The sequence below is a fragment of the Eptesicus fuscus genome, chromosome 6 (genome assembly GCF_027574615.1).
Source record: "Eptesicus fuscus isolate TK198812 chromosome 6, DD_ASM_mEF_20220401, whole genome shotgun sequence".
Lineage (NCBI taxonomy): Eukaryota > Metazoa > Chordata > Mammalia > Chiroptera > Vespertilionidae > Eptesicus > Eptesicus fuscus.
In genome coordinates this window covers 16,051,507-16,073,309 of record NC_072478.1, presented here as the reverse complement: position 1 = coordinate 16,073,309, position 21,803 = coordinate 16,051,507, and the positions used below count along the sequence as shown (strand labels likewise).

Below are 21,803 nucleotides of genomic sequence, written 5' to 3'. Positions count from 1 at the left end.
AGAGAGTGAGAGAAGGGGCGGGTTCTGAATACCTGGCTTCTGGGAGGGTTCCATCCAAGTTGCCATCCCTTAGCTGTCCTCCCAATGGACCCTGGAGACATCCACTCCAACAGCAGCGATCCCAGCAGAAGGTAGGTTCCCTCTGCCCAATCATCCAGCAAAATCCCAGGGACTACTTCTCATTGGTCTGCATGGGCCCCGAGTCCATCCCTGGACCAATCAGAGCTGCCCAGGGCGATGGGCCACATCGCTCACTGGCCGAGCTGCAAGGTGGTGGAGTCAGCTCCTCCATATCTTATGAGTGGAGGTAGTTACATACTCACTGGAAACCAAGGAGCTGGAACAGTGGAAGGGAGAAAGTATGCCAGCAGGGAACAGGCAGGATGAAAGAAATCCCATGCAGGAATCTCTGTGTACATGCCCCTCACCCCAGCCCCCTGTTTGAGGATGCTAAGGCCCAAGGAGCTGGACCCTGCATCAGAGGAACAGTTTGCGTATGGAAGCTTGGTCAAGTCTGTTATTAAAAATGAACAGTTATATCGACCATCTCACTTCTACCACCAAATCACATTTTTTCTCTTCTCCTTTTGTTTGTATCTCAGAAACTTCCAATGCTCATCAGCCCACACTCCCCCCACTCAACCCCACCTACACTCCAGGAAAATTGCAACCTCTCTGCCTTCCTGAAGCCGGAAGTCCCCATCCAGGGTCACACACTGGATATTGAGAGGAACCACTGGGTTTGTCAGTGACCCAGTCAGGACAGGACTGAGAAGTGCCAGACCTATAGGGGGTAGCTCAAAGAAAAGGGGGGAGGGGGAGAATGGGTGAAAGAAGAGGAGATTGAGGAGTGGGATGTGGTCCTGAGGAATGAGGACCTTCTGACTGGATTACCACCAAGTACCTCCCCCTGGGAAACATGTTGTCCACCAAACTGCATTTTGAAGTAGTTACTCACTAGCTGCCTCTTTTTCTCATTATATACATCCCCTTCTGTATGCTTCGCGCTCACTGGGACCTCAGAACAGCCCTGATACAGAGGAGGAAATAGGCTCAGGGGTTTTGTCACTTGGTCACAGGTAGGATTAGAACCCACGCCAACCTGGTTCCCAACCCACATGGGTTTCCTCAAGATGGATCGGACAGTACAGAGGGCTCCGGGAGGTCCCCAGTGCTACTCCAGGCAAGACCATGGCATTGGGATTTCCCATGGCTGGGTGGCTCTCTACACGGGGGAGTTTGGCTGGGTTCTGACTTCTTTAAGTAAGAACCTCCTCTTAAGCCCTGGCCAGGTAGTTCAGTGGGTTACAGCATCATCCCGATACACCAAGGTTGCAGGTTTGATCCCTGGTCAGGGCACAAACAAGAATCAATCAATGAATGCACAAATAAGTGGAATAAATTAATGTGTTTCTCTCTCCCTCTCTCTCTCTAAAATCAATAAATTAAAAAAAAAAATCTCCCCTTAAAACCTGGAGCTCAGAGTGGATTTTGAGGTTTAAGAACATTCTATCTCTCCTGGATCTCCTAGGAGGAAAATAGGGGTTGGGGGGTTAGGGAAGAAGAGCCCAGTGAGAATGGGGATGGGGTCTGAGAGAGGAAAAGGGGAGCCCAGTGCTTGCATAGCTCAAAGGGCCCAGTTTTTGCTCATCTGTACAGAGGCAATGAAACACCTGGTATCCCAAGGGTATGTCGTGCACAGCTGCTGTCTGGGAGAGAGTTAGCGTGCAATTGGAGGGTTTCCAGCAGCCCAGTAAGTCCAGCCCTGTCTGGGGATGCTGCCTGGGGCTGAGCCCACCTGGTGAAGGGGCAGCCATTAAGCCCTATAGGGTACAGTTCCTGCCCATGGTAAGTTCCTGAGAGCTGGGGAGTTAGTTGTCATGGGAATGACATTAACAGTCTCTATGGTAACAACTTGGTGGGCAGGGCCCTACCAACAAGGAAAAGCCTAGGGAGACAGGTGTTCTGTTACCTCAGACTCCAGTTCGGTCTCCATGGCAACAGTTGTTTAACTTGGAGGGTGGCAAGGAGCTGGGGTGGGCCTGGGGAAAGGGCAGCACGTTTCCATGGTGAAAGCTGGAGAACTGAGTGTTGGTGAACTCTCTGGACAGTTGGGGGAAGGGTGGTCTCCATGGCTGTTGGTCAGGGTGGGGACAACTGAAGTGGAGTTGTAGGTCTCCAGGATGGGGGCTGGTGAGATGGGGAAAGTATGGTATCCATGGTTACAGCTAGAGGACGGAGGCACTATCTCCATGGGTGTGAGGGATGAGGGAAGGGTGGTGTGACTGGCAAGAAGGGCTGGTCACCTTAGAGACAATGGGAAGTGGCGTGGCTTGGCCCCAGTGTCCTGGGAATGATTTCTTTGGTGACAGCCAGGAGAAAGGAGGTCGGGTGGGGGTGGACTTGCCCTTCCAGAGAGATACCTGAGGGTGGGGCAGCCAGTCATGCGAGCCAGCTGGGGCATTTCAGTCTGTCTTAGCAGTAACAAAAGGTGGTCTCTCCTAAAACTGGAGAGATGAGGCAGCGGGGTCACGTGCGCCTCCGGTCCACAGTCCACGGTGACCTGGGGACTTGGTCTCTTACTACAGAAATTTCAGGGGACTTGAGGGGGAGGGGTCAACGATAGGAGTACCCAATCAACAGGTCACCGTAGGGGAGAAGACAGGAGCCCACCTGTGACTATGGGGGCGTGGTCACCTGTCAAATTTGCTGTTTCTAGTTTCTCTACAGGTGATAGGAGGATGGTTCAGTTGCCAGGTGCCCGTTAAGTCTTCAGTCTCCAGGGAGATGCAGAGGGCATGGGTCCAGGCTCCAGGTGACCACTGAGATGGTTCTGTGTTCAGGTGGCCTTGGGAGGAGTCTTTAGGAGACCTCGGGGTCTGTTGGCCTGCAGGGGGCATCAGGGAGTGTGCCTGGTCTGCTGGAGAAAGTCAGGGGAAGAGAAGAAATCCACTGTCCAAGAAAGGGGAGCTTGGTCAGTGTCCAGGGGACTCCAGGAGACTTGTCTCTGGGGGTGTGGTCAGTGCTCAAGGACCACAGTAGCTTGGTCAGCCAGTAGGGCACCACAGGGGGCGTGGTCCGTGTCCAGGGGCAACAGGGAACTTTGCCAGCTTCCAAGCGCCCCCCCCCCCGCCCCCAGCCCTCCATGCCCTCTGGGCCTAGACGCGCAGCGGGGTCCAGGCAGCGGGGTCTCGTGCGCCTCCGGCCCAGCCGCCGCCTCCCGCCCAGCCCCAGCCCCAGCCCCCAGGTGCCGGATCGGGCGCGCCCGGCGCGCGGTAGCAGTAGACGCCGAAGAGGCTGCGCCCGGGATCGGGGAAACCGAGGTTGCGCACGCCAGGCCGGAGGCCACCGCAGCGCGCGCGGGGGTTCACGATGGGGTAGCGTGCGCTCCCATCTGCCAGCCAGCCTGCGGTGCAGCGGTCCAGCAGTTGCAGCTTCCACGCGGCGAACAGCTGCCCCACTTTGGCCACCGCCGCTCCGCGCGCCGCGCACGCGCGCGCTGCTCCAGAGAAGGGCAAGGGCCGCAGCGGCTTCAGGAAGAATACCCGCCCTGCGGAGGGTTGGGGGAGTGGTTTGGACCGTTCCGGGACCTGGCCTCTTTGGGATTCAGGACGCCCCCGACCGCCTGCAGCCCAGGACCCCAGCCTCAAGATTAAAGAGCATCCCCTCCCCTGCGGCCCGGGACCCCTGCCTCGGCCTGAGCAGCGTTTGCGCGACGTGGCGGTCCCGGGGAAAGGATGTTCTGGTCTGGCTCCCAGAGGGCAAGGGCGGGGGAGAAGAAACTGGGGGTGGGGTGGGGTGGGAAAGGGAGACTGAGAGGAAGGGAGTCCCGGAATGGCCTGACGCGCGAGGGGAGAGCGCGTCTTCCCAGGGGCGGGGCCTACGCACCCGGGAGGTTGGACGTGAAGCAGAAGGCGTCATAGCGTTCCTCCGCGTTGTGGCGGTAGCCGTAGTTGCGCACGCCCCCGGAGGCACCTCCGCCAACCCCGGTGCCCCCGGCCCCGCGCAGGCCGCCGCAGGGCTCCCGGGGCTGGCTCACCGGGTACTGAACCGAGCCATCGCGCAGCCAGCCCGCGTTGCACCAGTCCAAGCCGTCGCGCCAGGCCGCGTGCAGCTGCTCGGCTGACGCCAGGATACCATCCTGTTCAGCGCAGGCGCGCTGCGCCTCCGGGAAAGTCAGCTTGTAGCGGCCTCCACGGGGGTGGTAAGGGAAGACCACGCCTGGGAAAACACAGGGGAATCAGCTAAGGCCCCCCAACCATCTCCCACCCACCTGACACCTGGGGTGCCCTGTGTCTCTTCAACCTCGATCTTCCAGTCCATCCCTCACTCTGGTCTCAGATCTGATCATGCTTTTTTCCAGCTCACACTCCTCCTGGCTCCCTTTGCCTTAAGTTTGATTCACTTGACCCTCCTCCTTAACATACTTAAGCGTGTCTACCCCCTTTCCACCGCTGGAGACATTTGCTCATGTTCTTTCCACCTGTTGAACTCCTATTCATCCTTCAAAACCCAGCTCCCATAACCCTCCTCCATTCAGTCTTAGGTGCTTCTGACATTCTCCCAGCACTAGGACCTTCCCTCTGATCAAGCCCTGAGTCCACAAAGCTGGGAATGTCTATGTCTAGTGCTGGCTCCCCCACACTGGGAGCCCCTGAAAGGTTGACCCTGGGCAAAACTCCCTTTGATCCGCAGCATTGTCCAGGACAGTCAGTACCCCTTGGTTTTCCTTCACTGTCAGTCGTTATAACTCGTCAGACTTGCAGTCAACTCAGCTCACAAGTGTTCTGTCTGTGTTTGAAGGGCGGACCTTGGGGGTTTATTGGGTACTCTCAGCAGGTGCAGGAAGGAGGCAAACAGGGACCAGGGAGAAGGCCTGGAGCCTGGCAGACTGCGGTGTAAGTCCTGGCTCTGCTGCTCACTATCATGTGCCCTTGGCAAGGGTCTAACCTCTCTGAGCTAGTTGAATCATCCTCAGGAGTTTTGGGAAAATTAAATGAGAAACTCCAGAGAGCTCTTCAACCAAGTGCCTGGCACAAGACAATGCCCAACAAAGGAGAATTGCTGCTATTGTTGTGTTGTTATTTGCTATTGTTGGGAAGTTTGGCAGGTGAAGGCCCCTAAAATCTTTCCAAGCATCTTCTAAACGACTGAAGAAGGCAAATCAGGTGGAAGGGAATTTTTTTCAGGAAGAAACCCCACCTCCGAGCTCCGCTGTCAGCCAATCAGAGCAGCCCCATCTTCTGGCCACAGCTGGCACATGACTCAAAAGTTGAGCCCAATCAGGGACAAGTCTGGGACTTCTAGGAAATCAGTTGCTAGGCTGGGAGGGTGGAAGCCTGGTAGGAATTTTTCATTTCATCAGGGGAAACTTGCAAGAGGAAAGCCCACCCAGGGAATCAGAGCTGAGGGAGGGACTCCTGACATGGTATTAGTGCCTGGATCCTACACCAGGGTTTCCCAACATCCTCACTATTGGTATTTTGGACTTGGTCATTTTTTGCCCTGGGGGACTGTCCTGTGCTTTGTGGAATATATCACAGTTTCTCTGGCCTCTACCCACCAGATGCCACCAGCAACCCCCTTTTAGATGTTACAGTGTCCCTGGGTAGCAATAATCACCCTGAATCAAACTACCCCACCAAGCCTCTAAATGCCTTCAGGCCAAGGATTTGGTTTCTCTTCCTTGCTATTCCCTCCCATCTCCTCCCTTAGAATTGCCTCTCATCCTGCCCACAGGCTGGTCACCTTCCAAGTCCAGCTTGACCATGCCAGTGTCATCCTCTAGTTCGTTGGTGACCTCGCACTCATAGTGCCCATAGTCTTGTAGCGTGACATTTCGGAGAACCAAGGAGGCGTCCCCAGGACCATCACTCTGCAGCTCGGCCCGCCCCCGGTAGCTGCCAAACGCCCGGTGCTGGGGGCCCAGCGCCACAAAGACATCGGTAAAGGCCAGCGGCTCCACCACTTTAGTCCACTTGAGACGGACACCTTCGTGGCTGTGGACGGTTGCCTCGTAGTGGTACCGGCAGGGCAGGACGATGGTGCCACCCCGGTGGCTGACTACCTGCCCGGGCGCTGTCTGCACCACCACCGAGCCCGACTCGCCCTCTGTGGGTGACCAAGGAGAGTTCAGATGAAGTCCTAGGGGTGGGGTAGGGGACCTGGGGAGGGGGGTCCTGGAAGGGGATGTGGTTATTAAACTTGGGTGGGGGTAAGTCACAGGGGTAGAGAGGCTCTGGGAGGGGGAGGAGCTGGGGCGGGGGGGCGGGGAACTGTGGCCTTCAGGACCGCCCAGTGCCCTCCCCTTTCCCTCCTCCATGCACCCTGGCGACCACACTTGGCCACTGCTCTCTGACTTACCCAGCACATGCACGACCTTCTTCCTGCCGCGCTGCGCCCCTGCGGGGGCCACGAGCAACAAGACTCCCCAGAGCGCGCAGGCACCGAGGGCCGCCCGAGCCCACACCTGGGGGCATTGGGCACTCAGTCCAACCTCCTGGCTTTTGCCTTTAGGAGGACTAGCCCCTTGCTTCTCACGTGCCCAGGCCTCCTCCTCGTCCTGGGTCCCAGAGGAGTCCCCCAGGAAGGCTGGCAAAGCCCTCCCTCCCCATTCCCTCTCCCGGGGCTTCACACCCTCCCTCTTGTACAAAGCCCACCCGCCTGAACTCACCCTCTCAGTCCCGCCTGATCCCCTAACCTCAACTCCGGTGGCTCGGAGCCCCGCCCCCTTCTCTCCGGCCTGGGCAGAGGAAGCGGGAGGAGGGAGGAGCTGAGCAGCGGCAGCGGCAAGGTTATTCGTGCGCCAGGAGACTGCAGCAAACCCGGCCGGGTGGTGGGGGTTAGGGATGCGGGGGAGTTGAGAAAAGGAGAGAAAGAGAGAGGGAGAGGGAAAGAGAGAGAGAGAGAAAAAAAGGGAAAGAGATACAGAGAGAAAAGCAGGGAGAGATGAAGATAGAGGAGAGAGAGCAAAAGGGAGAAAGAAGAGGAAGAAAAGTCGGAGAGAAACATGCAGAGGGAGAGACAGAGACAGAAAAAGATGAGAGGAGAGCGCGCAAGAGGGAGAGAAACAGACAAGAGGGAGACATTAGGATAGCGAGAGACAGAGAGACTCAGAGAGGGAGAGAAAAGTAGGGAGAGACGGAGAGGAATAGAGGAGACGCAGAGAGTTTGAGAAGCAGGTGAAGAGACAGAAGGGATGGGAGAAATGGAGCGGGAGAGGGACTGGAGAGAGAAACACGGAGGGACGTAGAGACAGAGATAGAATCCTAGAGAGGGACCTACTGGGACCCGCGCCGCGGCCCCACTCACCATGCTGCCCGTGAGGCCCCCGCCGAGCGGACCCTACGCGCCAGGACTGCGCTCCGGGCACAGAGAGGAAGGACTAGGCAGGTCTCAGCAGGCAGCGCAATCCCGGTGACTGCCTGCAAGGGGAGGAGGGAGGTGGACAAGGTGGCGGGGTTTGGGGGGGTTGTTAAAGGGAAAGCGGAGGCGCGCGCTCCGCTGAAAGGAAACCCGGGCGCGGGTGTGGGAAGGAACACTGGATAGTGAGTGCAGGACCAGTTCCCTGCTCTTGCTGGCTGACTGGGCCTGCGGAGGACCCTCTCTGGGGCTCAGGTTAACCATCTTTAAAACGGAGGCGAGGGGCCTGGTGGAGTCTTCCACCTCAGATACCCTGCACGGACAGGGAGCTGAGTAACCTGGAAAAGGAGCTTGGTCTGCAGGTCTCTTTTTCCCGGTTGTCACTGAGTGGCCATCTCATTGTCCTGGGCTCTGGCACTGAAAAGGTGCTCACTCTGCGTGGTGGGGTCCCACAACAATGACCCACTCATGCAGCATCAGATCCAAATCCAACTCTGCCCCTCACCCACTGTGGGACCTTAGAAGAGAGCTTGGCCTCACTGAACCCGATTCCACCTCTGGGAAATGAAGTACCGATTCTTTGGTGACGATCCAATGGCTAGACATACACTAGATGCTTAATGAGTGTTGGCAGGTTGAAGAGGGTCTGATCAAGCCACTGACCCCACTCTGGGCCTATCACCCCTGAACCTGGTCTTGCATCCAGGTTCAATAATCAAACCTGGAAACAATGAGCTCTCCCCCCAACCCCCTGACTGCCTCCCCAGGCGGTTTCCCCCAAGTATGAGCCAACCAGGCAGGGCTTTGTGGTTGAAGTGGCCAGGGCTTGGTTCCTAGCTCAGCTGCATCCAGGAGGTATAACCCCAGACCAGGACCTTCATCTCCCGCAGGCTCAGTTTCCCCATCTGGAATATGGGGTAAGATCCAGCATATTATAGCATGTGAGGTTAGCCCTTGGCATGGTAAACAGTAGGTGCTTAATAACTATGCCACACTATTAATTATCATAATTTATTAGCAGAAATAGGACTTCGGACTCTTGTCCTGATTGTGACTCCAGGCAGGTTCGGATCCTCTCCGAGTCTGTTTTCCCCATCTGGAAAGTGGAGCTGTGCACACCAGCCAGAGACAGACTTCTGCTGTCTGGCCCCTTCTGTTCCTGACAGTCACTCTGGCAGTGATGGTGGGCCTTTGTGGGGTCTGAAATGACAGTCCCTCACCCCTGCCCCCTGAAACACTCAGGCAGCAACTTTTTAGGCATCAAAAGGGCTTTTAGTAAAAGGATCCCTGGGGGTAATGGATACATTTGGCAAGGGAATAGAAGAATCCATAGAGGTTGGGGAGCAGTGACAGCTGAGTGTGGCTGTGGCCCTTTCTGCCTGAACACCTGGCCTCTGGGTTCCCCATCCCACCAGCTGGCCTTGAAACCATCACAGCCAGAAACAAAGACACCATGGATGTACCTCCTGCCTCTAAAAACCCAACCCATCCTTCTGGGGGCAGGGCCAGCCGGGTGTGTTACAGGAGTCCTGGGGAGTCCCACAGGCCCCCTCAGTGCTGCTTCTCGTGGAGGACTTGGGAGCCGGCTGGCAGGCGCTGGAAGAAGGCTGGCCACAGCAGGCAACGGAAGGCCAGCAGGTGAGGGCCCAGTGCATACAGCATGTTGCACACGAAGAAGCTGGCCCAGGCATCCTCCGGCACACGGTAGGTGAAGGGTGTGCGCAGGTGCATGGAGGCACCCATGTGTGAGAACTGTGCCTGATGGCCACACAGGGAAGAAAGATGTCAGGGGCTGGGAGAGAACCAGTCCCAGCATCAACAACATTCCACCCTGGGGAGCCCAGGGGTCCCTGTCCCCATCTTGCTGGCTCTGCTGACCTACCTGTCTCCTCTTTCCAGTCCATCTGCTTGTCTCTAAATATCCCTGTCCCTACGGTCCTGTCTGTCCTGTAAATCTGTCTGTGAGCTTCTCCCCAGCTGCCTAACCAGAACCGTGTTCACTGTGTCTGCTGGACCCTACACCCTGTCTCTCTGTCCAGCTCTTCCTCAACCCAGACAGCTGCCCTTGACACAAATTCTGTTGATTATACCATAGATGTCCTCCTGGTTCCCACTGCTCTGACCTTGGGCCCAGCCTTCATCATATCCCATCAGGAATCCAGAAATAGACCCCTAGCTCTGAGGGTCCTCCACTGCTCAAACACCTCCCACTGTTCTCCATCTTTCTACACAGAAGCCCCCAAGGTCAGAGTTCAAAGCCCTTAGCATCTAGCTGCCAATTTCTTGAGCCTCTGCTTTTACCCTTGTTACGGCTCTGCTATATCACTGGCTCTGTGCCTTTCCTTATGCTGTTCCCATTCCTGGAATGTCCTTCCCTGCCTGGAGCACTCATACCCACATGGTGAAGCCCAGTTCCTATGCCCCCTCTTTTAAGAAATCTGTCCCCTCTGTAATCCCTCTCAGCCTCTCCCTCTCCCTCTCCCTCTCTTCAGTTCTGACCCCATGGGGTTGGGGATGGTCTGTGTCTGGCTCTTTCTCCTCCAGACTAAGGAATCCTGGGGTACTGAGCTGGGGCTGGGGCCGCTCAGAGGCCCAGCATCACCCTGCCCAGGGAGAGCACAAAAGAAATTGATGGGTAGGCAGAAAGTCTATTTCTTATGCACCTGACCCCCAACACCCCACCCCCACCTCACCTGGCCAATGGCTCCAGCAAACACCAAGGCCCAATCAGGTAGCCAGGAACAGCCAGGGAAGATAAGGGCATAGGCAGCCAGGACATAGAAGGGCAATGCATAGAACATATACACCAGCATCTGTGATGAGCAGATATGATGAGCAGATGCCCCGATGGCTCTCCTGAGACCCCTCAGGTGGGAACCCCAGGGAGGCTCTGGCCAGCCTCAGACCCCACCCAGGATGGAGGCTCTCTGTACATCCTACCCGGTGCAACCTGCACCTTTATTTCCTTTGGGGGTCCCCCACCCTTCCCACTGCCCCCCACCTTACTTCTGTCCACATGATCAGATACAAGATGGGGATGTGATTCAAACTTAGCCAATCAGAGCCTGCCTGAGACTTATGCTTAAGCTCTGGGGAGATAAAAGCTCACTTTCCGGCCTGACCGGTTTGGCTCAGTGGATAGAGCGTCGGCCTTCGGACTCAAGGGTCCCAGGTTCGATTCCGGTCAAGGGCATGTACCTTGGTTGCGGGCACATCCCCAGTGGGGAGTGTGCAGGAAGCAGCTGATCGATGTTTCTCTCTATCCCTCTCCCTTTCTCTCTGTAAAAAGGTCAATAAAATATATTAAAAAAAAAAAAAAAAAAGCTCACTTTCCTCTGGGGTAGCTAAGTAGGTCAGAAGGAAGCCTGGTGCTGCCCAAGGCTCTCTCTGCCATTCCACAAAGGGACCACCTGGGAGTGGAGTCCATGCAGAGAAAGTAGAGCCCAGAGACAGAGCTCTCCTTGAGCTCCTGGATCCAGCCATACCTGAGATTATACCTATACTTTTCTTTTTATGAGACAATAATTCCATTTGAGCTTCTGCCAGTTGGACTTGTGTTTCTGGCACCTGCTTCAAAGAAACCCAGTGGATCCCTACACATGCAGGATCATGGTCCTTTCCTCCCACCGGCCCTCTCACCTGCACCTTTGGATAGGCCACAGGGTCCCGTAGGTATGGTTCATACTGGTAAATATAGACAAAGCAGGCATCTGTGGGGCAGTCAAGCACCACCTGCGGCCAACAGACAAACCAACAATCCACCTCAAATATCCCTCCCACCAAAAGCTTTCCCCATCCTCCCAGGCAGGGCTCACACCCCTCGCTCTACCCTCCCCCAGCCTTGGTTCTATCCTCTGGCTGAGAAGCCACAGATCTTGGAGCTGGGGAGAAGGCTACAAGGAATGGGGCTTAGTGGTGGAACACTCAGGTCAGACTCAATGAAGAACTTCCCTGATGGTCAGATGGGAGAGCAGTGACCCTTTTGCACTGAGTAAACATATGTGGAAAGGGAAGGCCAGGGAGGGAGGCTGAAGGCAGGAGAGGCGTAGACTAGCCAGACTCACAAGGCCCCGGAAGAGGGTGAAGAACCCAGCAAGGATGAGGTATATGACGAGAGCCAGGTCAGCCGGGCGCTGCAGGAGGCCCTTTCTTTGCTCCTCCTGCACCTGCCCCATGAGAGAGAGACTGTGAGAAGTCAGCAATCCAACAGGCACTCCGTAGAGGCTCATCCCTTCTTTCCTAATGACCAAGGAGATCCTTCCAAGGAGGTCATTTTTTGACCAGAAACAACTCCAATGGGGAGACTGAGGTAAGTGGGCACAGGCATGCCTGGAGGCAAGGTACTTACCATGTTGGGGGTGCAGCAGGTTGGTGGCCGGGCCTGGTTGAAGACCCTCACACCAGCCCAGCATGGGACCAGCACATATGGGATGGTGAGGAAGAAGGCTGGCCTGATCTCTGAGCTGTATTTCCCTGTCATGGTAGGGGAGATGAGTAATACTCAGTAAGGATCTCCTAGGCCTGGCTGGGCCCTTTAAGTGGGCCACACCAGAGCCCCTGGATGGAAGTCATAATTCACAAATGCCATACTTGCTCAGCTTTTTCGTTTTTCTTTTTCTACTTGCTCAAGATTTAACACATGTGGTTCTTCAGTGCCCACAAGATGATGTCCATGCTCCTCAGTCTGGCCTACCTCAGTTTACCTTCTGGACACAGCTCGTACACTCTAGCTGTTCTTGGCTCCCCCTGGAAACACCCCTCCACGATGAAATGGGGAGAGACAGGCAGGTTGCTGGCTTAGACTATGCATGAACAGGAATGTGGGGCCCTCTCCAGACCTTGGGGAGCGGGTGGAGGACCCCGTGGTGGCTTCCAGGTGCAGGGCAGTGACCCAGCTCAGGGAGGTAGGATTCCTCAAAGCCAAATACTTACCAAGGATGTTTCCTGGGAGAAACACCAGGATGCTCATGACGAAGGACCCCAGCCAGTACAGTCCAAGGTTCCGGTACCTCTTCCTGGGTGGGGAATGAAGGGATGACCAATAGACAGATATCCATCCCCAGGCTTAGAGCACTAGCCAGGGCCCAAGGTGCACCCTGGGCTCCCCAGCTTTGGTCCTTCCCAGTTTGCTCAGGATGAAAGGGACAACAGGAAGTTGAATGAGAGAACGAACAGCCAGACCTTCCGTCCAAGGACAGACGTGGCTGCCCAGGCGCACAGTGGTTAAGAGAAGAGAGCCGACCACCAGCCACCTGTGACATTCCCCATTCCCAGTCTCACCTGGCTGGAGCCCTAAAGAGGCCTCCTGATTTCCCCTACTTCTGGCTCCACCCCAGCCTGAGACCCCACCTGAGGACTTGACCTGCTTTCCAGGGTCCAGGTGCACTCCACCCACCCCTCGCACCTTCTGCGGATGGCACCAGCCATGGCCAGGTAGAGGAGGTAGTGAACGATGCCATCCCAGTAGCAGATGAAGACTCCGTGTGCCGTGCGCAGGTATGGCTCACCCTGCGGAAGCAGGCGCAGGGATCAGACACACTGCCAGGCAGGGGGCATCCCATACACCAACCCCTACGTACCTCCTTGGTGTAGAACTCCATGAAGCCCACCATGTAGCCATCTTCCTGGAGAGCGATAAGGAGGTCCACCACCGAGGTGAAGGCAAATACTGCAAACACTGCAGGGAGAGTTCAGGGCAGGCCTGGGAATGGGCGGGGCCTGATGCTGCAGCAGGGACCCAGATCCAATCCATGGCTCTGTGTCCAACTGCTCCCAGTTCCCACTCCACAGGTCACATGAACGACCACCCTCCCTCAAGAGGAGGCACAGTCCCTGCCTTTGCCTTCAGGAGACTCTAGAGTGATGGGAAGACAGTTCCCACTCTCAGGAGCCCCAAGTCTGAACAGGAGGGCCTCTGAGGTTCCATTGTCAACAGTTTTCCAGCCTGAAGATCTCCGGTCCAACGGGAGCCCTTCAAGGGCCCCCAGTCTGATGGAGGAGGCCCTTCAAGGGCCCCCAGTGTGATAGAGAAGCCGTGGCTCACACAGTTCTCTTCCCTAGGACCTTCCCACTAACTCACCAGCGTAGTGTGGGTCGTAGTAGATCTCCCCGCGGGACAAGCTATAGATAGCCACAAAGAGCTGACCGAGGATCAGGGCACTCATCAAGGCCACCCCAAGGGGACTGTGAAGAGGAAAACCAAGTCAGGGAGGCCAGACCCAGGGTTGAGACCCAACCCCAACCTGGTGAGGGCAAGAGCAGACTCCAGGAAGCTCCAGGTGCTGAGGCTGACGCATGTGTCTGTCCGTTCAGAAAAATGCCTTTCCTTACACTGCCCTTTCCCACCACCAGGCTCTTTCCCCAGCTGCTTCCGTCTCCTGGAAACTACTTCCAGGAGTTTCTTGTCCACTTGGCAAATTTCTACCCATCCTTCATGGCCCATCTACATTGTTCCTCTTCCAGGAAGCCTTCTCCAACGCCTCAGAAAAGATTATCGTTAAACTTGGGCCAGGTACAGAGGGGGCACCTGTCAACCCTTTCTGATTATACGATTTATCCCATCACTTGCTGATATGTTGGACTCAGTTGCTCAGTCAGTCATTCAACAACACTGAGCTCTGTGGCTAGACCCAGCACCCACCCTGCCAGATGGTCTCTAGTGCTCTAGTGCTCAGCTCTGTACGTCTCCCTGTGTGAAGCTCCTGACTCCTCCCGGCTAAAGTCCACCCCACCTCTACCCCGATCTGTTCCCATTGACCCGATAAAACAGGTCAACCAGGTGCACAGACAACAGAAGCCAGGTCTCTGGGTAGCCCCCAAAACTTGGCAATGCCTAGAGAGGGCAGATCTATCCAAGGTCACACATCCTCCCCTCCTCCCCCACTCTCTCCAGGACTACCTTCTCTGGAACCCCTCTAACAGCTAGGATCCCCATTCCTGCCCCCTTCAGACTAACAATGACAATTATAGTCATCAGATGGGGCCACACCAGAGTCTTTGTACACAATTCATAATCCTTAACTCTATGGGATGAGATCTAGGATTGTGTTCATTACACAGTGAAGAAACTGAGGCTTTCAGAGGCAACCTGGAACACTTGAGATCCAGGGTGGGGTGGGGTGGGATGGGGTGGAGCCAGCAATTTGTACCCAAGGAGCTAGCCTCATGGTCAAGACTCCCTCTACTCCATTCTTGGGTTGAGCTGGGTTTAGGAATGTGAGGGGCTTTGCCGATGCCTGGTACCCAGTGGCTGGATCCACAGGAACAGAGTCTAAGGTTAGGAGACAGACACAGGCAAGCTTGAGGCATGTATGGGGAAACTGAGGCTAGAGGCAGGGTGGGCCAGCCCTGAACAAAAGAAAGTCCCAGGCCTTAAACAGGAGATGGAGGGGCAACCTGGCAGGGGTGGTGCAGCCGAACCTGTGTGGCAAGAGCCAGGTCACCAGGGCCTTATCTGGGGCAATACTTTGACCCTTGGCGACTTTGGAACCTATGCTGGGCATATCCCTGGGAAAACCGGAGAAATGCTCCAACGCCCTGCCTGCCCTGTGTGTGTGTGTGTGACGGGGCGGGGGTAGGGGGGCGGTAGGCTCTGTTTCTGAAGGTTCCTTCTCCCCGGGCCTCAAACGTCCCAGGGGCGCCCCCACCCCCAGCACACAGCCTCTGGGCCAGCGGAAAGAGGACTTCCGGTTGGAAGTTCTAACCTACGCCCCGGCCCGAACGGCTACGGCTCAAGGCTCACGCCGAGAGCCAGGCCAACCGATATGCATCCTCTCCCCGGCCCCTTCCGCACCCCCCAGCGCAGCCCGCCGTCCCACGGCCCCCCGCACGCACTGCGAGAGCGCCGAGACGTGGTTGAGCGCGTAGGACACAGGGAGGGCGCCGAGCGACAGAGCCGCGATTTTGCCCGCCAGCGGCGGGATGTCCATAGCGGCGGTGCCCGGACCCCGCTCGGCCCCGCTTAACCTCCAGGGCGCTCCGCTCCTCCGTGGTGGCGCGTCTCGACCGGAGGTTGCCAGGGACTCGGCCCCGCCCCGCCCCGCGCAAAGGTCGCCCCCAGCTGCGCCCCGGGTCCTGTCGCAGCCCAGGGCCACCCCGCGTGCTCCAGGGAAGCCTCCGAGGCCCCACCCCCTTGCAGCGGCCCTTCCCCCTCACCGGACTCAGAGCGATCCTCCGTGGCCCTCCCGTCGCCGAGCGCAGTTTCCCTCTCTATTAAAGGCTAGATCACGACCCTGCGCCCTGGAGATCCGGGACTGGCAACTTTATTCTGAGGAAATTCGTTTTCCTGCTCTGTTGTGCTTTTCTGCTTTCTTCATCCCATATTCCGTGCGCACCCCAAGGAGAAACCAACCTCACTACTTGGTGCAGTTCCCTTCAGTGTCCTTGGATTTGAATGTTCACTCGGGGGCCACAGACACATTTTAAACACGTGTCCAAATGTGAAACTTTGACAGCCTGGGGGGGGGACCATCTCAGGGCAGGCGGTTACAGCCCTGGGTTGGGGTCCCCTGAAGGCCTCTGTGATTCCGTGTTCTGAGGTCCTTCCTTACAGCCAGGACACCCTGTGGGCAGCTGAGGGCGGGGTGGGAGGGGCTGCTCACGTGGGCGGGGTCAGAGGAAGGCGGCCCAAGAATGAGAGGGGATGGAGCCAGTTTGGTGAGAAGTTCCTGGCAAGGAGAATAGCTCAGGCTTGGGGCTGAGCAGCAGTAAGGAGCCTGGGGCTGGGAAGGTTCTGAGCAGCCTGGAGGCTGTGCTGGGTTCAGGGGGAGGAATAAAGGGGGAATGAGGGGGCTGCAAGGTGGGAATTAGGCCTCTGTTACTACCTTCAAACAGGCTCTCACCCATGTAGTACTATGGCTGCTGGAAACGAGTGTGTAGTGCCCACCTAATTCCTTCCTGGGTTGGGGGGAAGATTGAAACCCTCATCCCTTGTCCATGCAGACCCTTGGCCTTGTGCCAGCTGGGTCCTATCTCTGCCTAAGCCTGGGTAACATGATCTTCTGGCCTTCCCCAGGTGCCCCTTGCCCATGGGATGAAGTTCAGGTTCCTCTGGGCTGACTTGAAACTCCAGCCTGGTTTCTTGACCTTCCCAACTCTGGCCGTGCCAAAAGCCCACAAGCCTCTTTCCTGTATACAAGATGAACCCTCTTGTGTTTCCTCACCCCTTAGAGAACTTCCCACTGTCTCCCCCTCCAGGCAGCCCTCCCTGCCACCTGCAGGGCCAGGGGTGTCTAGTCCAGCTCTGCCTAAGGGCCTGGCCTTGCACCCTGGGTCTGGGAGGTACCTGCACACACACACAGCAATTGGGAGACCTCATCTTCCAACTCTCCCCATGCATGGGGGTAAAGTCCATGGGCTGAGTCTGGACAGCCTCCCAGTCACTGAGAATTTAATGGAGGGGTGACCTTGACCTGCCTGGTGGGGTGCCTGGGGACCGCTGGCTTCCCACAGCTACTCATCTGTGCTCAGGACTTTAGCAAGGGTCACCTCTTTGCCCTGCCTGGGCACAGCACCCATGGAAGGGGGATGGTGGCATATGTCACCCAATCTGTTCTGCTGTTGAGACCCTCCCAGTCCCTGAAGCCCCCACTGAGACCGGCCCAGGTCACCTGCACCACAGCTCCGTTTCTCCTGGCAGCATTGATCAGTCTGATTGCTGGTTCACTGTCACAGCCCCCATTCTGACTCACAGTTGGTGCTCAGTGTTTGCTGAATGCAGGCTGGCCCAGGAGCCTGATTCTAGCTTGAATCGAGCCCATGAGCCCACAGGGATTGAGCATGACCCACTGGGTGCATGTGTGGCACAGGTGGGTGAGTTAGGGTCCCCTCAAATTCCCACACTCTGATACTTCAAGTATGGCTGCAGCTGAACAAGATCCCCAGGTGTTTCTGCACAAATGTGAGGTACTGAATCTAGAGACATGGTAGCTCTCAGCACACATTGGCCAGGCCACCCACAGACCGCACATCCTCTAGGACAGAGGTGGGGAACATCTGGCCCAAGGGTCTTATAAGGCCCACAAAATCATTGGGTTTGGCCCTGCCAAGGCATTAAGGGTGAGTTAATTAAATGTCTGACCAAATACAGCAGGCTAATTTTTAAGTTAATTTTTTAAAAAATATGTTTTTATTGATTTTAGAGAGAGGGAGAGGGATAGGGAGAGATAGAAATATCAATGATAAGAGAAACATTGATCAGCTGCCTCCTGCACGTCCCCTACTGGGATGGCCCACAACCCAGGCACGTACCCTGACCAGAAATCGAACCCTGACCTCCTGGTTCATAGGTTGATGCTCAACCACTGAGCAACACCAGCCGGGCTGTTGATAATTTTGTATGGCCTGTGAATGATGTTATAAATATACAAATGGCCCTTGGCAGAAAAAAGGTTCCCCACCCCTGCTCTAGGAGGTGTGACATTTTAGCACACAGCTGTCCCACAAAGGCATGAGCCCCAGGGACACGTGTACACCACACAGGTGGGACCCAGTGCAGCTGTGGCAGCATGGGCTGCAGCCATCACTGGCAGGGAATATCACTTGACAGGGAGGTGGGTGGCATAGGTGTGCCCTGGGGAAGGCTAGGCCCTGCCTGGAGATCCCTCCCCAGTTCCCTTCTATAGCACAGTGCTAGGTTGGCAGGGCCTGCCCAAGTGTGGCCCTCCTCTCTCCTCCATCCCAGGCTGATGAGGGATGGAGACCCAACAAGCAAAGGTCCCGGTGGTGCTCTTGGATTCCTCAGGTGCTGGGGAGCCTTCACACAGCACCTCATTCTCACCTGCCCCGCCCAGCCCAGCTGCTGAGGAACACGAGGGGTCTCTGGTGATGGCACGACCAGGCTCCCACAGTGGGCAAGCATTGGGACTTTAATACACAGCATGACACTTGAGACAACGGAAAGGGCGGGCAGAAATGCAGTCCAAAACATTCTACAGTCCAAGAATGCTCGGTTGGTTGTCTGGAAAGTATGTTTGTGTGTTTCTCCAGAATACTCAGTAGTAAGGCCGCCTGGGGTTGTTCTGTGGGAGGCAATAAGATAAAAGGGGAGTGCATTAATGCTAACAGATGGCAGCTCCTCCCATCCAGAACCTTTTAGGGGCAGCTGAGCTCACTCCTTGAGATGGCTGGCTTTGGAAAGGAAGAAGAGGCTCAAATGCAGGTGGAGTGGTGGTGGGGGTTGCTGGTGAGACCTGGACTAGCTGGACTGAGGGAGGAGGGATACTTCTGTTACCAGCACTGCCACCCCACTACTGTGGACAGTGAGAAACCAGTGCCAAACCAAAGGAATGTGGGGATGGAAATGCACGCACCAGAGGGTTGGGCCGGAAGCGGTAAGCCAGCATCATCCTCTTGCGGAAGGCCTCGTACTCGTCATCCTCCTTAGAAAGCTCTGCTGGCCGGTCAATGCCAAAGCCAGCGCCATCCACTGTAGTTGTGCCCCTGTGGGGGATGAGGGGGGAGGTGCAGAATGTGAGCAGGAAAGCAGGCTGGTGCCAGCAGAAGAGCAGATGTCCAGCCTGAGCTGGGACAGGAAGGCTTAGCCCACCAGCCTGCCTAGGAGCAGCAGCAGCAGCTCGAAGTGGGGCTGTGGGGGCCATGCAAGCTGTGCTGGGCTGGAGAACAGCTAAGTGGGACACACAGGAGGGAAGAGCCTGAACTGGGCTAGCCACCAGAGTTCACAGCTAGGCCTAACTCTGGCCCAGGGACAGGACCAGACCCAGACCCTGGGACTAGTTTGGGATACCCCCTCACCCTCACCCTGCATCAAGGGTCACACTCACTTGTTAACTGGGTTCTTGATGCCCTGGCCCTCTGAGCCTAGACCGTCACCCTCCTTCCAGCCCATCTTCATCAGCATCTGGTAGCCAATATTCTCCACCGTCAGCTTGAATTCCTTGTACTCGGAGTAGTCAGGCTCACGGCCTTCCTGTAGGACCAAGCAGCTGTCATCCCCTAAGGCCAAAACACGCCCCCTATGGCCTCATTGGCCACTAGCTGGGACCATCAGCCCATCAGCCCATCTGCCCCCCACCTCAAACCAAGTTCCTCCTCCTCAGGGTTCCCATGGTCCCACTTAGTGCTCTCTGGCAACCAAGTCAAAGAGAGCAAGGTGACAGTCACACAGGCCTCCTCTACCATGGGCAATATTAACGAGTCACCTGCAAAGAAAAGCTCAGCTTCTGAGGGCGATTTGTTACACAAAGTGTGAAAAAGCAGCCATGGTCAACTAGGTGAAGAGGCTTTGTGCCAGTCAGCTGTCTCTCTACGTGCAAAGGAGGAATGTTGAGCTTTCGTTCTGAGGAGCCCAGTCCATGGGGGCTTGTGCCTGCACGTTGCATTAATTGGCTTCACTGGAAGCAGGATATCCCAAAGCCCCAGGAAATGTTTCTAAAGTGGCAGCTGAGCTATTTGTGAATTCCCCAAATGGACATCTGCCAGGAACAGATGTCTCCTGTGGCAGAGGGCCTGGTTCCTCCTGTGTGTGAAGAGGCCGCCTGCTGGACAGGCCCATAAGCAGGGCTGATGCCTGGGGACTCCCCATTCACCTTTAAGGCTTTGAAGGTCTCCATGAACTTCTCCAGCTCATCAGGTGGCAAAAAATCTCCAATGAAGTGCTTCCCCCGGCCCATCTTTGTCAGCTGCTCAGCCCACTCTGTCCGGAGAGATAGCAAAGGTATAAGAAGGAAGAAGTGAGTGGCCGAGAGAGAGGGAGGCAGTTAGGGGAGACCCTGACCTGACCCTGCTCCTCAGGGCAGCCCTGCACCACTCCTTTTACCACTGAGAAAACTGAGGCACCGAAAAGCCAAGTCTTGTGCCCAGGGTCTTATAGGCCAACAGGTGAGTGGGGCTTCCAGCCATCCCCCGCTGGAAACCTCAGCGTACCCCGAGTCTTGTCCATCTCCATGCGCCGCAGCTGGTGCTCCCAGGTGCCCAGCTCGCTATCCACCTCCTCATCACTGTCGTAGCCATGCTGGTGCTGCTGCAGTGCCCTCTCCCACAACAGCTGCATGTCCTGCATCGCTCGCTTGTGTTGCATGATCATGTCGTACATCTGCTGCATCTGTGGGGAGCACACACTATGACAGGGCCTGCACCATATAACCGAGTCTCCCCATATCCCTGTGATGAGAGAGAGGCCCCTCTCTGTCTTGCTCAGAACCGGGCACCATCATCATGGACTTATTGAGGGCAACTTGGGCTCCTTATCCCTAGGAATGTTAAGGGTGATGTGACAGAGCCCTGGCCTAGAGGAGGTGGCCAGGGTGAGGCGTCCCCAAGAACTGATGGGCCAGTGCCTCTAGTTCCCCAGGGAAGCAGCAAAGAGGTCAAGTTGACCCTCACCCCAACACTGCCCACTACCAGCTGAGTGACCCTCACATCACTCAGGGTGCCCAGTGCTAGCCAGGCCTGTCCTGGACTGGATGCTGGAGGGAACTGGATGGAAAATTTAAGAACAGTGAGTGGGAACAGCCCACAGGCACTATTTGGAATAGTTACTGAGCACAGCTGTGCGGGATGACAGGCCAGCACGAGGAGGCCTGGGCTCTGGGCCCAGCTATACGCTGGGGTTGGCATGGTATAGGTGGGGAACCAGCCTGCCCAGGAGCCTCTCTGCTGACCGTGTGATCACTGCACCACAGGTGAGGGGGGACAATCTGCCACCAGCAGCTGTGGAACCTGCCCCACCCTCTTGGCCTTACCTCCTGTTGCTCCTTCAGCTGCTTCTTTTGGGCATCTGACAGTTCTGTGACGCCTACTAGACCCACGGGCTTCCCTTTCTCGTAGCCTAGCCCCTTGAGGTCCTGAACTGGAAACAAGACACAGGTCAGTCAGTGATGGACACATGGGCCTGGCCCTGCTCTTGTCTGTGCGATGCAGAACCCACTCGTTGACAACACCTGAGCATGCACAGCAGAGCCCTCATATCAGTTCAGTTAGTCTCTCGTGTCACATGAGGACCGCAGGAGTCACACCTTGCACTGTCATGTGCACCCAATTTCATTCCCACGTGCCCTCTCCAGGTAGCCCTACATCCCCATATTGTAGACACCAACACCAGAACTCAGAGGTCAGGGGCTTCAAACGAGGTCATATGGCTAATGGATGACATGGTGGGGACTTTGCAGAGCCAGAGACACTAGAGCAGAGATGGGAGTGCAATGCATGTGTGCACACGCACAAACACTGGCTCATGGAAGTATATCCTGTGCAGGACAGACACCTAGTATAGACATACACAGATTTGGAGTCTGGTGTTAAGACTCAGCTGTGTGGCTCTGTTTAGCTCCTTCTGGAGAGGCAGCCAGTTGTCCTCACAGCATTTAATTTGGCATCAGGTTAGGAGCTTGGCTGGAGCTCCAGCAGCACTGATTCACGTGAAGGTGCTGTGATGGCCCATCTGGGTGTTGGTTTCTGGGGGAGAAGCCAGGCAAATGGGTGGA

The 21,803-nt window shown here is 56.3% G+C and overlaps 3 protein-coding genes across 3 annotated transcripts in view; all 3 read right to left on the bottom strand.

The window, feature by feature from the left end:
- Window positions 1-3,158: 3,158 nt before the first annotated feature.
- On the bottom strand, window positions 3,159-7,333 carry HAPLN4 (hyaluronan and proteoglycan link protein 4). Its single transcript, XM_028132412.2, has 5 exons — window positions 7,312-7,333; window positions 6,364-6,469; window positions 5,749-6,111; window positions 3,889-4,221; window positions 3,159-3,550 (listed from the first exon to the last, which is right to left on the bottom strand). The coding sequence occupies exons 1-5, from the start codon at window positions 7,312-7,314 to the stop codon at window positions 3,159-3,161; spliced, it is 1,197 nt and encodes a 398-aa protein (XP_027988213.2). The 5' UTR covers window positions 7,315-7,333.
- Window positions 7,334-8,398: 1,065 nt separating this feature from the next.
- Window positions 8,399-15,290, bottom strand: TM6SF2 (transmembrane 6 superfamily member 2). Its single transcript, XM_008156357.3, has 10 exons — window positions 15,196-15,290; window positions 13,442-13,545; window positions 12,942-13,039; window positions 12,767-12,870; window positions 12,295-12,377; window positions 11,711-11,835; window positions 11,427-11,528; window positions 11,002-11,094; window positions 10,056-10,175; window positions 8,399-9,120 (listed from the first exon to the last, which is right to left on the bottom strand). Exons 1-10 carry the CDS (start codon window positions 15,288-15,290, stop codon window positions 8,914-8,916), a joined length of 1,131 nt encoding a protein of 376 aa, XP_008154579.2. The 3' UTR covers window positions 8,399-8,913.
- Window positions 15,291-17,473: 2,183 nt separating this feature from the next.
- The window catches only part of SUGP1 (SURP and G-patch domain containing 1), a 30,087-nt gene continuing 25,757 nt past the window's right edge, over window positions 17,474-21,803 (bottom strand). Inside the window, exons 9-14 of the mRNA XM_008156356.3 lie at window positions 21,063-21,169; window positions 20,245-20,422; window positions 19,908-20,014; window positions 19,143-19,288; window positions 18,672-18,801; window positions 17,474-18,380 (exon numbers count right to left, since the gene is read on the bottom strand). Coding sequence (XP_008154578.2) covers window positions 18,354-18,380; window positions 18,672-18,801; window positions 19,143-19,288; window positions 19,908-20,014; window positions 20,245-20,422; window positions 21,063-21,169 — 695 coding nt within the window. The 3' untranslated portion in view covers window positions 17,474-18,353. The remainder of the gene's footprint in view (window positions 18,381-18,671; window positions 18,802-19,142; window positions 19,289-19,907; window positions 20,015-20,244; window positions 20,423-21,062; window positions 21,170-21,803) is intronic.